We start from the raw sequence: 15,831 nt of genomic DNA on the forward strand, positions 1-15,831 counted from the left end.
GCGTTTTTGTTATTTACCTCAGGTCATTAATACAGCAACTACCACATTTATTGACTGCTTCCTTTGTGCCAGGCTCTTACTAAATGCTTTACGTAAACATTTAAAGCTCATAACCTTGGGACACAGCTTTCACTTTTGGTAGAGGAAATCAGAGTTCAGTGCAATTTAAAATCTTGTCTCAAGTCACATAGCTAGTAAGTGGCAGAGCCCCGTTTCCAAGTTGATACTTTTGATGTATCACATCACAAAGACTCTTCATTGACAAGAGGTGGGAGCAGATTAAACAGATAAGCTCACAGATAGATCTCTGGTCATTAAAATTCTTCTTTCCAAGAAAATAATTGCATAATATTCGGAATTCTGGTTACTGTGTTAAAAAAATTCTGCCTGTATTCTACTTATTTAATCAGGCATATTAGATTTATGAACGTTATTAGGGGCATCGCTTTTTTAAATTCACATTTTAACAAACGTTTAACAATCAGTTTTCTTTTTACTTCACTAACTCAAGGACATTATCTTCATCAATAATCTCCAAATAGTATTGAAGATGACAATGGCTTTAAAAAAGGGAAAGGCAAGTAACACCGTAATACCATCTGCTTATATAATGTCTTATTCTATATGTGTTAAGTGAAATAGAAAGGGGGCAAAACATTTCAAGATTATATAGCTAAACTGAGTTACATCAAAGAGGTACTATTTACTCAGCAAGGCTGCTCTGGGTAACAAGAGTACTTACTTTCTGGGAGATCAGAGACTGCTAATTCTATTCTTTCTCTCTCTCTGTCTCACACACACACACACACACACACAACTCTGATCAACACAAACCTCACTGAAAAAACAGCATTCTTTTGAAAGGTATATAAAGTGTATAACTACAATGTAGTATTAACAATACAATGGAACATTATTCAGTAACAAAAAGAAGGCAGTACTGCTTGATGCTACAACAGGAATGAACTCCACAAACACTCTACTAAGTGAAAGAAGTCAGTCATAGGAGACCACATACTGCATGCCACTTATAGAAATATGCAGAAGAGTCAAATCCACAGAGACAAAAAGTAGGTTAGTGGTTGCCAATGGCGGGGGGACGTGGAGGGAAGAATACCGCATGAATGAGTACAGGCTTCTTTTGGAGGTAATAAAAATGTTCCAAAGTTGGTTATGGTGATGGGTGCACAACTCTGTTTAAATACTAAAAGCCACTGAATTACACATTTTAAATAGGTAAATTATATGGCATGTAAGTTATATCTTCACCAAACTGTTACTTAGGGAATTTCGTGGTGGTCCAGTGGTTAGGACTCTGTGCTTTCACTGCCTAGGGCCTGGGTTCAATCCCTGGTCAGGAAACTAAGATCCCTCAAGGCAGGTGGTGTGGCCAAAAAAAAGAGGCAAAACTGAAGAAATCCTTGTTATCAAATAGAATGAATAACATTTTCCTTTTGCTAATATAAAAAATGCAAAGTATAATATTCTTCCACATTTAAAACTATTTTTTTTTACCATTTACATGTATCAGGGGCTGGCATTATCCAAATACAGTTGTGTAAGGCACAAGCTGCCTTGCAACTCCCAGCTTTAGTATTTGTAGTCAAGTTGCTCTCCTTCTCTGAATGTCACTTACCCTTCTGTAAAGTAAGAATCAGAATACTTCAATTCAATTCAATTTCAAAGATTGCTGTAAGGATTAAATAGGATAATCTCCGCAAAGCACACAGCAGAGTATGCAGAGCAAAATGCTAAGTCAACACGAGTTGCTAAAATTCAAACTGAATTGTTTCTGGAGCCAAACTGGTCCATGTCCTACCCTATACAATGATCTCATCCATATTCATTTTAAGACATTGTCACAGGGCCTCAGTGTGATGGTTGGAGGATATTTAGAGGAAACCTCTGCAAAAGAGAGTAGTAAGTTCCTACTCCCCTCACTAACTCTTCTTTCTTACCAACTATCAGCTTCCTTGCTGCCAATAGTTGGTAGGGAGACAAGACAGGCCAAACTCCAGGCCACGGGTAGGGTTGGCCCTTCACATAATCTGCCTTATTCAAAGTTAGACTTTTCCCAAAGATAATATGGCTTGTCACTGGGGGCTCTATCGCATAACCCCTTTGATAAAGGCTTTGCAAAATGCACAGAAAAGAACAAGCAATCAACATCCAGGGTGGCACAGTGGATGAGGGTCCGCCTGCCAGCACAGGCGGGTTCAATCCCTTGTCGGGGAAGACTCCAAATGCCGTGGAGCAACTAAGCCCATGTGCCTCAACTACTGAGCCTGTGGCCAGAGCCCACGGACTGCAACTCTGGAAGCCCATGCATCCAGAGCCTGTGCTCTGAAACAAGAGAAATGACCATAATGAGAAGCCCACACTGCCACAAAGAGGAGCCCCACTCGCCGCAACTTGAGAAAGTTCATGCAAAGCAACGAAGACCAGTGCAGCCAAAAATGAAAAACCTTTTAAAAAGAAAAAGAAATAAGCAATCTCTGCATGCTAGTTTTACAGATGGTCAAACTTTTAATATATCTGATAAATGTGAACTGCCAAGATTAAGAATGGGGGTGAAAGGAACAGATAGAGCAGTTGGTATACCTGGAACGCTAAGTAAATAACAGGATCTAGCCTATCCATGTACAGGTTAGTAACATCATTTCAACTTCCTGTCTCCACAACACTGGTGCTGAACAAGTTACACACAGAACACTGTCAACACATTCCTTCTACTCTAAGGTAAACTAACTTCCTGGCTTAACAGAATTTTACCATTTCAACTAAAAAATGGCAGGTTGATGTGATCTATACTTTTCTCAGTCAACAAAATATGACCTTATTCTCAAGATACAATCATGTCAAAAACTCCCTCTCTACAACTTGAATGAGTATCTCAAGAAATGTGAAAACTTTCAATGGATACTTACTTATTGATAATTTCAATAACAAAACTTAAGTTATATGTGTGGCTTTCACTAAACACACTTAACAGAATAGTTCCAAATACATTTTCAGAAAATAAAACAAAACTCCATGAATATTTGTTTCTGCTCTTGGAATTGTGCTGACATGCCACACTGCCCATGCACTAGGTGAGAATGTGGACAAACAGGTCCCAGGGGAAAAAAAAATTGTAGTCAAGAGAGAGTGGGGAAAAAAAAAAAAAAAAGAGAGAGTGGGGCAAGATATCACCCTTCATTCAAAGGCCTTCTGATGCAATAAGGGCCAGAACAGAAACAAACACATACATCCCACATCATTTTGCCAATAGGATTAAGAAAAGAAAAATCTCTAAGACGACTCAGCCAATCAATGTATTATTGGTTCAGTCACTCAGACGTGTCCAACTCTTTGCAACTCCATGGACTGCAGCACGCCAGGCTTCCCTGTCCATCACCAACTCCCTCATGTGCATCGAGTTGGTGATGCTGTCCAATCATCTCATCCTCTGTTGTCCCCTTCTTCTTCTGCCTTTAATCTTTCCCAGCATCAGGGTCTTTTCCAATGAGTCAACTCTGCATATCAGGTGGCCATGGTATTGGAGTTTCAGCTTCAGCATCAGTCCTTCCAATGAACATTCAGGACTGATCTCCTTTAGGATGGACTAGTTGATCTCCTTGCTGTCCAAGGGACTCTCAAGAGTCTTCTCCAGCACCACAGCTCAAAAGCACCAATTCTTCAGTGCTCAGCTTTCTTTATAGTCCAACTCTCACATCCAGATATGACTACTGGAAAAACCACAGCTTGGACTAAATGGATCTTTGTCAGCAAAGGAATGTCTCTGCTTTTTAATATGCTGTCTAGTTTGGCCATAACTTTCCTTTCAAGGAGCAAGCATCCTTTGATTTCATGCCTGCAGTCACCATCTGCAGTGATTTTGGAACCCCCAAAATAAAGTCTGTCACTGTTTCCATTGTTTCTCCATCTGTTTGCCATGGAGTGATGGGACTGGATGCCATGATCTTAGTTTTTTGAATGCTGAGTTTTAAGCCAGCTTTTTCATACTCCTCTTTCACTTTCATCAAGAGGCTCCTTAATTCCTCTTCACTTTGTGCCATAAGGGTGGTGTCATCTGAGTATCTGAGGTTATTGATATTTCTCCTGGCAAACCTTGATTTCAGCTTGTGCTTCATATAAATTATTTTAAAGGCATGGAGACTACTAAGAGGGGAAGGCAACCCTTTCCTCAAGTAGCACTTATCTGGGAAGTTAATGTATATATAAAAAATTTAACATGGCAAATGTATGACGATAACAATAAGTCATGTAGGAATAACAGAATAAAGTTGTTAATTACTTAAGAGATGATTTTAGGTTAAGCTCCCAGAATAAGTAGGTTTTGTCCCAAGATTTTGAAAGGTGGTTAGAACTTAGAAGAGGTAACAGGTATGGATGTGGAAGGTCAAACAGCGGGGAAGCAGGAAAGCATCTGGGAAAATCATACAGCAGGCTGGCAAGACTAACACAGTACTAGAAAGCAAAGAGCCTGAAACAGCCGCACTGTGAACGGCTTCTAACCCAAAGTTACGGTGTTTAGACTGATTATACGGTCAAGAGAAATCGATCAAAAGTTCTGGTACATTCTACACTTTTCAAACATGTCCTCTTCCTCATCTGTCAAATAAACGAGATCTTCCTTCAAGATCCAGCTCTCCAAATGTAATTTCCACAGGGAAGCTTTCCCAAAGTTGCAGTGCCGTCCAAGGCTCCCTTCTCTGTATCCACAGCACTTTGGGCTAACCTCTGCTACACTGTGTATGAAAGCGTTAGTCACTCAGTCGTGCCCAACTCTGCGCGACCCCATGGACTGCAGCCCACCAGGGTCCTCTGTCTGTGGAATTTTCCAGGCAAGAATTGACTGGAGTGGGTTGCATTTCCTCTTCCAGGGGTTCTTCCTGACCCAGGGATCGAACACATGTCTCATATCTCCTGCATTGCAGGCAGATTCTTTACCGTCTGAGCCACCAGGGAAGTTACACTGAATAGTGATTCCAAAACACTGCGTGAGAATTAATGGGCAGCTTGGTGAAAAGACGGCAAGCACTGTTTATCCTTTAGCCTCTGGGAATCAGCACTCAGACCACACTAGTTTATACCCTAAGAACAAAAGCCATAAGGCCATGTTCTTACACAGATGGGATTTTATAAAAATATTTGTTTCACTTTCCCTATCATGTCATCAACCTTCTCCCTGGTGGAGATAAGTCTATTAAGCACAAATAACTATGATACGCTAAATTCTACTTTTAGAACCAACAACTAAAAAACAGAAGTATAATTAATGTATCAAAATTATAAAAAGCATTAAACTACCAGCTGTTTTTCACACAATTAACTTCTAGAATACTTGAGCATATAGTCAATTTTCCTTCTCTTTAGAAACTTATGTCCACAACCTTCAGCTTTCTTTTTATTCTTATACATTCACCAGGCAAACATACCTGTTCAATAAGGTCAAACAAGGCACCTTCAAATAAAAGTATACTATAATTCAGTACTGATGGTGTGGCTCTCCCACAGAAGTATCTTATCTCACGTAACAAACAGACAAAGCTTGGAACAGACATCAAGAATACACTTCTAAGTGGCTTGTCAGAAATACTGTATATTAATGCATATATATGGAACTTAGAAATACACTAACAACGATCCTATATGCAGGGTAGCAAAGGAGACACAGACATGAAGAACAGACTTTTGGACTCAGTGGGAGAAGGTGAGGGTGGGATGATTTGAGAGGACAGCACTGAAACATGTATATTACCATATGTAAAACAGATGGCCGCTGCCAAGTTCAATGCATGAAGCAGGGCACCCAAAGCCAGCGCTCCAGGACAACCCAGAGGAGTAGGGTAGGGAAGGGAAGGGGGAGGTGGGTTCAAGAAGGGCGGGGAGGGGGGGAAACACATGTATACCTGTGGCTGATTCATGCTGATGCATACGTGAAAAAAAAAAACCCATCACAATATTGTAATTATTCTCCAATTAAATAAATTAATTAAAAAATAAATAAATGGCTTGTCAGCATCAACAATATTGATATTTCCTTTCCAATACCCCCTTCTTCATCCCTGCCCAAAGGAATTCTTCCATGCAATTCTGAAAAGAGTAGGAATTAATATAAGGAGAAAGATCAAGGTGGTGTCAACCACACGTTAATGGTGTAAGTTTCTTTAGACAAATACACTAATAACCACAAACCATAACTAAAAGCAGAAAATACATTCTAATCTGGTGCCTTCAAAACAGTGATTTTATAAAGACCAACCAGTTAAGCCAATATAGGATCAAAAAACAGAGCAAATTATTTTAAAGACACAAATATTTTTTAACTTTGAAAAGTCAAAATCCCAATAGAGTTATATAACTTAACAGGTCAGTCCTAAAATTCATTCAAAATTCTACCCCAATTTTTGGAAGGGGAGGAAGAATATCTGAAAAGATATCAAACCTATGAAGTGATACTAATAAAAAGCAATGTGATACCGGCACAATACAAAACAGGTAAATGTAATAAAATACACTAGACAAGTTCAAAACTAGTCTATACATATGGTAACTTAGTATATAACAAGAGTAGCAGTCTTAATGTAGAAATCATAAAACTCAATAAATGGTGAAGAGCCAACATCCCCATTTATAGGCATGGAGAGTTGTCCCATTCCTATATCTTGCATCCTATAAAAGCAGTATTCATATGGACTAAGGCATTAAACGTATAAAATATAAAAAGAATAGTCAATAGTGTTAGGGGTAAGAAAAGCTTTCCTAAAGAAAAATCACCCCCCAAATTGGTAAATTTTATGATATAAATAGGCATCTTTGGTGGCTCAGACTGTAAAGAATCTGCCTGCAGGGTGGGAGACCTAGGTTTGATCCCTGGGTTGGGAAGATCCCCTGGAGAAGGAAATGGCGAGCCACTCCAGTATTCTTGCCTAGAGAATTCCACAGACAGAGGAGCCTGGTGGGCTACAGTCCACGGGATTGCAAAAAGTCTGACATGACTGAGCAACTAACACATGATGTAAATATTTTAAATTTCCACAGGGCACAAGACACCATGCTGCTAAAAGACAGCACCAGATCGGGATGATATACGCACACTGTGTGCCACAAAGAGACAGTTAACCATTAGCTGTGTAATGAATCGGAAGACAATGACACTGATGTAAATTCAGAACACATAAAGAACTCCAACCAGGCAAAAGGAATTAGTAATTCAAAGAAAATTCACATTAACAACCAATAAAGTTAATGGAACATCCCATAACCTCACTACTAGTAGTCAATGCAAATTAAATGGAAAAATGTAATTTTCACCCAAAAGACCGACCAAAAAGAAGAAAGGATTTGTTAGTGATATACTGTTATGGTATTCTTAGAGAGATGGGAGTAAGAGACCACCTGACCTGCCTCTTGAGAAACCTGTATGCAGGTCAGGAAGCAACAGTTAGAACTGGACATGGAACAACAGACTGGTTCCAAATTGGCAAAAGAGTACATCAAGGCGGTATATTGTCACCCTGCTTATTTAACTTATATGCAGAGTGCATCATGAGAAACGCTGGGCTTGATGAAGCACAAGCTGGAATCAAGATTGCCGGGAGAAATATCAATAACCTCAGACATGCAGATGACGCCACCCTTATGGCAGAAAGCAAAGAACTAAAGAGCCTCTTGATGAAAGTGAAAGAGGAGAGTGAAAAAGTTGGCTTAAAGCTCAACATTCATGGCATCTGGTCCCATCACTCCATGGCAAATAGATGGGGAAACAGTGACAGACTTTATTTTGGGGGGCTCCAAAATCAGTGCAGATGGTGACTGCAGCCATGAAATTAAAAGACACATGCTCCTTGGAAAGAAAGTTATGACCAACCTAGACAGCATATTAAAAAGCAGAGACATTCCTTTGCCAACAATGGTCTGTCTATTCAAAGCTGTTTTTCCAGTAGTCATGCATGGATGTGAGAGGTGGACCATAAAGAAAGCTGAGCACTGAAGAATTGATGCTTTTGAACTGTGGTGTTGGAGAAGATTCTTGAGAGTCCCTTGGACTGCAAGGAGATCCAACCAGTCCATCCTAAAGGAAATCAGTCCTGAATATTCATTGGAAGGACTGATGCTGAAGCTGAAACTCCAATACTTTGGCCACCTGATGCAAAAAGCTGACTCATTGGAAAAGACCCTGATGCTGGGAAAGATTGAAGGCAGCAGGAGAAGGGGACGACAGAGGATGAGATGGTTGGATGGCATCACCGACTTGATGGACATGAGTTTGAGCAAGCTCCGGGAGTTGGTGATGGACAGGGAGGCCTGGAGTGCTGCAGTCCATGGGGTTGCAAAGTGTCGGACACAACTGAGCAACTGAACCCAACTGTTATGGTAGCAGAAACTGATACAGCTTTCTCAAGAATGATTTGGTAGTACGTTTAACTTATACTTTTAGTAAACTCAGTAATTCTACTTTTTAAAATCAACTACAGAAATAGTCATACAAGTGTACAAAGATATACTATACATACACGTGAACACACGTGTGTAATAATGAAATGATATGGTTCAGTAAATATTACTATATGCTAGGCATGGTTCTAAGAACTTTATGTGTATCGACTCATTTAATTTTCACAAAAAGTCTACCTACAGAATCAAGTCTGTTATTATCATCTCCCTCTTGCAGATAAGGAAACTAAGACACATAGAAGTTAAGTAACTTGCCCAAAGTCACAAAGGTAATAAGCAGCGAAGCAAGAATTCAAATCCAGGTGCTCTGACTTCAGCATCTGAGCTCTTAACCATTATAAGCTTACTGCCTCCCAAACCAGGATATTCATTTATAATATAATAGCAAAATATTGGGACTAGCCAATTGTCCGTGATCAAATACTGGTAAAATAAATTATGATCCATCCACTATGTGGAAAAAGAAATGATGCAATGCTGGGGTAGGTACAAGCAAGTATTTGTAATACATTAAGTGAAAATAAGTCACAAAAAAGATACTGCATTCTTTCATTTGTATCTTAAAAATAACTTCTGTATATAGGTTGGTATGTATATATATTGTTCTTTCCTTTAGACCTTTGTTCAAAAAGTTACATATCAAATAGTTAATAATGGTATCTTCTGAGAACAGGATTAGGGGGAGTAACTGTAAAGGGATTTTCATGATTTACTTTGTATCTTTGCATTGGGCTACTTATTTTATAGTTGGCATGTTCTTACTTTTAAACCAAAAACAACTTGAAGCAAATGAAAAGCAATGAAGTAGAGTAGTATCTACCTAATAGCTAAGAAAAGATGGTAATAAGCCTGATACTACTTGATCTGCATGAGTCAAGTTAAGTTTCCTATACTCCTGGCCACAGATGGAAAAACCCTAAACCTGACCAGTTCATTATAATACCACATGATCAGCATGCATCATGGTAACAGTATTCAAAATCATTAATGAAAGTCAAAGTGCTTGGGTTCAAGCTGCAGCTCCACTGTTTACTAACTGTATGACTTCAGGTAAGTAAACCTATTTTCTCAATTTCCTCATTGTAAAATAGGGATGAGAGTGTCTGCCCACGTTTCACATTTGTAAAGTCCTTAGAGTAACTTCTGCAAAAACTAATAAATACTCATTTTGTTAGATGAAAAATAAATGATGTGGTCCTTCAGTCACTAAGACATGTCCAACTCTTGGCGACCCCATGGACTGCAGCACACCAGGCTTCCCTGTCCTTCACCATCTCCCGGAGTTTGCTCAAATTCATGTCCACTGAGCTGGTGATGCTAGCTAACCATCTCATCCTCTGCCGCCCTTTTCTCCTTTTGCCTTCAATCTTTCCCAGCATCAGGATCTTTCCAATGACTTTTAAACAAATAAATAACTTAAGAAAAATCATATACGTTTGAAGGTATGTGTACATCTCCCTACCCAAAGACATTAATAACCTCTCCAAGTTAAACTAAGTACAACATCTCATATACAGTAAAGGGTGGGTACTATCTTGTTTCCTACGGCTATACAGACACATGTATGAATACCTCACCGTAACATAAAACGTGCTTCTCATGGTCAAAGAGCATCAAAGCCAGTGCAGTGGAAGTGTGCTAGCGAGCGGCTCAGAGCTCTGTCCCGTGGCCACACCCCAAGAGCAAACCTCACCACATCAAGCCTCAGATCTTTCATCTTCCAGGCCTGCACAGTAAACACAACTGTTTTCAAACCTTAACAGAAACATTCTATTTTAAGACAAATTCACAACACTTTCTCCTCCTAACATGTCTTTTCTATTGTTCCTAGATTAAACTGTTTTTCACTGGGATGCAATCCCTTCCCTCACACTCTTTCCTTCCTTAGCAAAAGTTCATCTTGATTTTAAGGCACCTTAATCCAAATTCTCACCCTTTGTAGGTTTACTTATAAATTTTTCTTCTGTCTCTGCATTCGACAGTACAATAGCAAGAACTGAGAAATTACAATGCCCTGCCAAAAGTCAGAATCACCTAGAATAAAAGCATGATATGTTACTATTGGCCTATTAAAGTCAGGTATTTAGAATTAGGCTTATTGCAGTATTTATATCAACTTTATAGACATATTTTAAACCTACCAGCTCTCAAAATATTTCTCCCAGTATACTGAACCTCTCTTACACACGATTTCTCTCACATCACATCTTACATTTCCAAATAATCTGTTCAAAATGAAGTAGATTATAAAGTCCCAAGAACCCCTGGGAGGGGAGAGAGCAGAATTAACTCAGTCCTTTTCTCATTATCTCTTGAATCTTTTTCATTCTGGAAATATTAACTCACACATCTTGTATAAATTCAACAAAAGAAAGCCAATTAAGAAATTCTCCCCTTCAATGCCCTCATTCAGCTGGTGATGAAATCAGGATCTAGAGAAGTTAAGTAACTTCCTCAGAGTCACATGCTTTGGACTGAAATGATGTCTGATGGTGAGACTGCTAACATCTTTCCATCCAAGGAACAGTCCAGTATTAGAAATCGTAACTAACCACATACATCAAAACTATTTAATCGCAAGCATTACAATCACCAGTCCTAAGAAAAACATACATGTCTTATCAGTATGTCATCTAGAACTTTTCAAAGTATTTTGAAATAATTACTTAAGATATTTACTGTTAAGTTCTCATTTTACAAAAAAACGAGCTAACCCCCAAAGTACTATATCTTTGTTACCACATCAAAGCTAAGGATAAAATTCTTTCTTAGTGAATTAACTAGGACTTAACACATAAAATCACATTACCTTCACATTTTAGATATCTGAGTGCTTCTATTAATAGTTTCTCCTGCTATCTTTTAAAGGAAGTAATTTTGAGACAAATAGAAAAAACATGATAATGCTTTTATTAAAATCCAATTTTCTCTTAAGTATCATTCATACCTGTTGTTCATCCTCCATGACGTTACTAGCAAATTCAAATACTAGGTCGTTCTGTTGGACAACAGCAGCCATAATAAAGCATTCCCCTTAGATCCACATGAGAAAAATTCCAAACAGGTTCAAGTACCAGGCAGCAGAGACCAGTGAACAATTTTCGTAAATAAGCCAAGCTAGACCTGTGAAGTTACTGTATACCCAGGTTTTCTTTAAGGAAGGTACTTCAAATTTTCTTGCTTCACTGAGATTTTACTTAAACTGAGGCAATTTTTCTGAAATTTTTCTTCTCTGGAACTTCTTGACCTGAAAAACATAAAGCTTAAGTTAGTTATGAGAAAGCAATCATATTATTTAGAATATAACAGTCAACACAGATGGCAATGTCTCCAAAGTATTTTTTAATGTTTTTAAACAAAAGTAACATGACTAGTGAATTTTTTTTAAACTAAATATGTATTTTCTTTTAAGATGTCATTCCTGCTAATGAAACGTCACCTGTCATTACTGAAAATGAAGCCATCCTTCCTCCAACTCCCTATTAAACTACAAAGTACCATTAATTACAAAAAAAAAAAAATTCTACCCAGCCATAACTAGGTTCTTGTAATTGCAATAAAGGACATATAAACAACTTCTTTCTGCTAACTTAGCAAACCACACACATAGGAATTGGTATTCCATGAGTAATTTCATAATATATATTTTTTGCCTAACTAGAAACATTCAGACAATATCCTCGTTTGGTCTGATATAAACATTCAGACAACATCCCTGTTAGGCTTTAAATTCGATCTAATACATTTAAAGTTTAACAAGTACTGTTTTAAGAGCTTTTAAAAATAAGCAGAAATTAAAGCCTACTCTTTCTATTCTTTAGAAAGTTTTCTGGTAAGTAGAAAGCTTTACCATGTTGAAGTCTGTCTTCAGTGGCTTCTTTTTTAATGCACTGAAATGTACCCTTATCTCTAGCACAGGCTTGCAAGCAACAGGAAGGAAACAGCACTTGACCACGTCATGGCAAATTAGAACATGCAAAGAACTGCACTTTACAATAGAAAAACAGAAGCGCAACTTAAGAGTGAAAACAATTTCACAGTGGAGGGAGAAAAGCTTTACAAAGTGCCTGCAAAGACTTCTGTCTATTTAATTCTTTTTTTTTAAAGTTACTACTACTAACAAAAGTCAAAGGAAATTTTAATTTAAATGTTGATCACAATTTTGTTACGCACTGCATCATGTGGTTATAGCCACATATATGACATAAAGAGACAAAGAAATACAAATAATCACATTAGATAACATCTAGTTCTTTGAAACAGCATCTACAATTTTAATTTTAAAGAGACAAGTTCAGGAATGAAGTTGATCTCATGAATCACTTTCCTGAAAAGGTAAATCCAGCCAGTGTGTGCTAGCTAAATCACACACCCATTTTCCTAATTTCAGTAGTCAGTTTCCTATATATTCCAGATTCTAGGGGTTATCATGGATGACTATGATTTCCCTAACAGGAAATTAAAAATTAAAAAAAAAAATTTAACGGTTAAGAATTCAGTTCAATTCAGGTGATATTTCTACTCATTAACTTCTTACCCAGCGGTTTCCCATACTCATCTGGTACACTTCTTTTAATAATGAGTTCAACTCTAACACGGGGAAAGTAGTTTCAGCACTACTATTCAGGTAGTTTGAATTTTTAACTGGAGGATAATCACTTTACAGTGCTGTGTAAACATGAATCAGACCTGTGTACACATGTACCCGCCCCCCTCCCCGCCTTGAGTCAGGTAGTTTTTGACCAATGCACCAAGTCTAGAGGTGGGAAAAGTACTTTGACAGACAGATATACAGAACATACACACAATATTTTCCTTTAAGGTCTCATCCAGTTCTTCTGTACTAGGCTTGTCTTCCCAGGCTGTTCACACAAACCACATTCATTCTTGCCTCCCTTCTCAACTTTTAGTATCCTCTAGACCTGGAATTCCTCTCCCATGTCTTAGCAGCCATTTCTATGTTCTCCATCCTTCAAAATGCTCAACTCAAGGCCCATTTCTTTCAGAGCCTCCCAACCTCTGTGACTTGACCTACGCGGGCCTTCAAAAATACACTTATTGCCCCTACCACAAAATTAGCACTAACTGTATACTGTCTCACACATGAAAATTATGTCCCCCTAATTCAACTGAATACATGTTTCAGTGTCTATTATTTGCAAAGCAATGTGCCAGGCACCATAATAATTAGAGCAAAACTTGTCTGGGTAAGTAACCACTGTCTTTAACATTTCTTCTGTAATTACCAAATCTATGTGCCCATAATAAAAGACAGATATTGATGACAGATAATTGTTTTCTGTCATCAATCTATCATATTTTTACAATCTATCATAGATGTCTAAACTCTATGTATATTCTTTATAAACAATGACTATAATACTTTTGATAAAGAGGAAACCAATATTCTAAATTTGATGAACCACAGTAAGAATAAAACCAGATAACCAGAATCAAGGGATGTTTCCTGATTAAAAAAAAGTTGTGTTTTTTTTCTGTAAAAGGTTGGATTCCAAAAGACTAGTCCAAAATCCATTTTCTCTTAAATACAAAAGTAACACTGATTCAATGACCAACGTGAACACATCTAAGTGAAGTTTCACTTTCTTTTCCACTGCAGTCACAAACTTTTTCTTACCAGCACTTCCACAGTGCTATTATTCTTTAAAAAAATTTTTTCTAATTTCAAAAATAGGGACAAGCAATCAACATATTTACAGATTATAGTACATACTAGCAACCAACAGTAATCAACCAAAACTGAAATGATTGCCCATGATCACTAAGACATTGTTAGGGTAGAAAGAGACACCATTATTCTGGTGAGTAGCTTTTGTTTCTTTCTACACTTTCGTTCACATACTGAGAATGTGTAAGTAAAGGAAAGCTCCTGCATTCTTTTATTGGCTTTATTAGGCCTCTGACCCTCCGTCCTCTTTCACTCTATCCGACTGCTCCTTCTTTTCTCTGAGTATGCTCACAGCCTATGGCACCAAGGTGGTTCTTGGGAAGAGTTTTTCTAATTCCTGATCCAGAGGCACTACCCATACATACTGCTGTGCTGTGCCCAGTCATGTCCAACTCTCTGCAACCCCACGGAGTGTAGACCACCAGGCTCCTCTGTCCGTGGGATTCTTCAGGCAAGTACCCTGGAGTGGGGTGCCATTTCCTCCCACAGGGGATCTTCCCAACCCAGGGATTGAATCCGCACCTCTTGTGTCTTCTGCACTGGCAGGCAGATTCTTCACTACTAGCACCAGCTTGTAAGTCTACCCACCCATATTAGCCGTACTTAAACAACAGCCTCAGTGTGTTAACATTTTTTCAGTAAGAGATGAGACAAGACACCTAGATCGATGATTCAGTTTTTCATGAGTGAACTGAGTCTCTGTGCCCAAGGTGTCACAATCTGAAAGCATGGCAGAATTACAGCTAGAACCTTCATCTCCTAAATCAGGACTCTGCCCATGACTAAAGTGCACAGTGTCTAAATCTACTCAAGTCCTTCATGCTGTAATAGCTTAGAACACAGTTTCTTTCTTTTTTAATGCTTTTTTCTTCTTAGTCATTTATTAAGGCTGTGCTGTGCAGCTTGTGGGATCTTAGCTTCCCGATCAGGGATGGAACCCACGTCCTGTGCAGTGGAAACTCTCAGTCCTAACCACTGAACCACCAGGGAATTCCCTAGGACACAGGTTTCTAAGTAAACACATGCATCAAATTAGAAAAAAACAGATCTCCATCTCTTGTTTAACTCTTGATGTCTAAATCTACCCATGTCAGAGTCAAAATGTCTAAAACATTCAAAACTAAGCTTATCATTTTTATTCCTCAAATTTGCTCTAGTATGGAAAAAACACGGGTTCTTAGGACAAAGTAGGGGCCTTCTATCTACTTCAACAAAATTATAAGGTCTTCAGTAACTTTTAAACATGGTTGAATTTACTAACCATTAGTTATATGTATTACATACAGGAACACTCTGCAGTATTAATAGTTACCAAGCATATTCCATAACTTTCAAAGCGTCAGTTAGTCTTTATAAAATAATAAGTAAAAAGTGAAAACAATTCATTCAACACAAAGACATAAAGAGTTAACTTATCTGCACAGTTCTGAGAGGTCATCTAGTTAGGAATCCACCAAATAATGAAAATTCCCCCAGCTGGCTCTCATCTCTTTCAAGTTGGGAAGGACCATATTCCTACTCTTCAAGGAGCCACGCCAGAGAGATACCTCATCAGTGAGGTTCCTCAGCTCTTATCGTCAAACTAAGCTTCATATTTAAGGTGAAGCAGTAGCTCAAGCGGAACAGAAGAACACAGGCTCTGGCACCAGACCACCTGGGTTTGAATCTCCCGCACTGTG

At 38.3% G+C, this 15,831-nt stretch overlaps 1 protein-coding gene across 4 annotated transcripts in view; it reads right to left on the bottom strand.

Annotated features, from left to right (window-relative positions):
* ELF1 (E74 like ETS transcription factor 1) overlaps positions 1–15,831 on the bottom strand; it is a 115,768-nt gene that overhangs the window by 45,422 nt on the left and 54,515 nt on the right. For 3 of the 4 annotated variants that reach the window (XM_043892509.1, XM_043892507.1, XM_043892511.1), the window contains one exon: positions 11,411–11,710. In XM_043892509.1, the coding sequence (XP_043748444.1) occupies positions 11,411–11,482 (72 nt within the window). In that variant the 5' untranslated portion in view covers positions 11,483–11,710. Of the gene's footprint in view, positions 1–11,410; positions 11,711–12,313; positions 12,374–15,831 lie in introns of those variants that run through there. The other variant, XM_043892508.1, reaches the window with a different exon arrangement.

The sequence above is a fragment of the Cervus elaphus genome, chromosome 30 (assembly GCF_910594005.1).
Source record: "Cervus elaphus chromosome 30, mCerEla1.1, whole genome shotgun sequence".
In the NCBI taxonomy this organism is placed as follows: domain Eukaryota; kingdom Metazoa; phylum Chordata; class Mammalia; order Artiodactyla; family Cervidae; genus Cervus; species Cervus elaphus.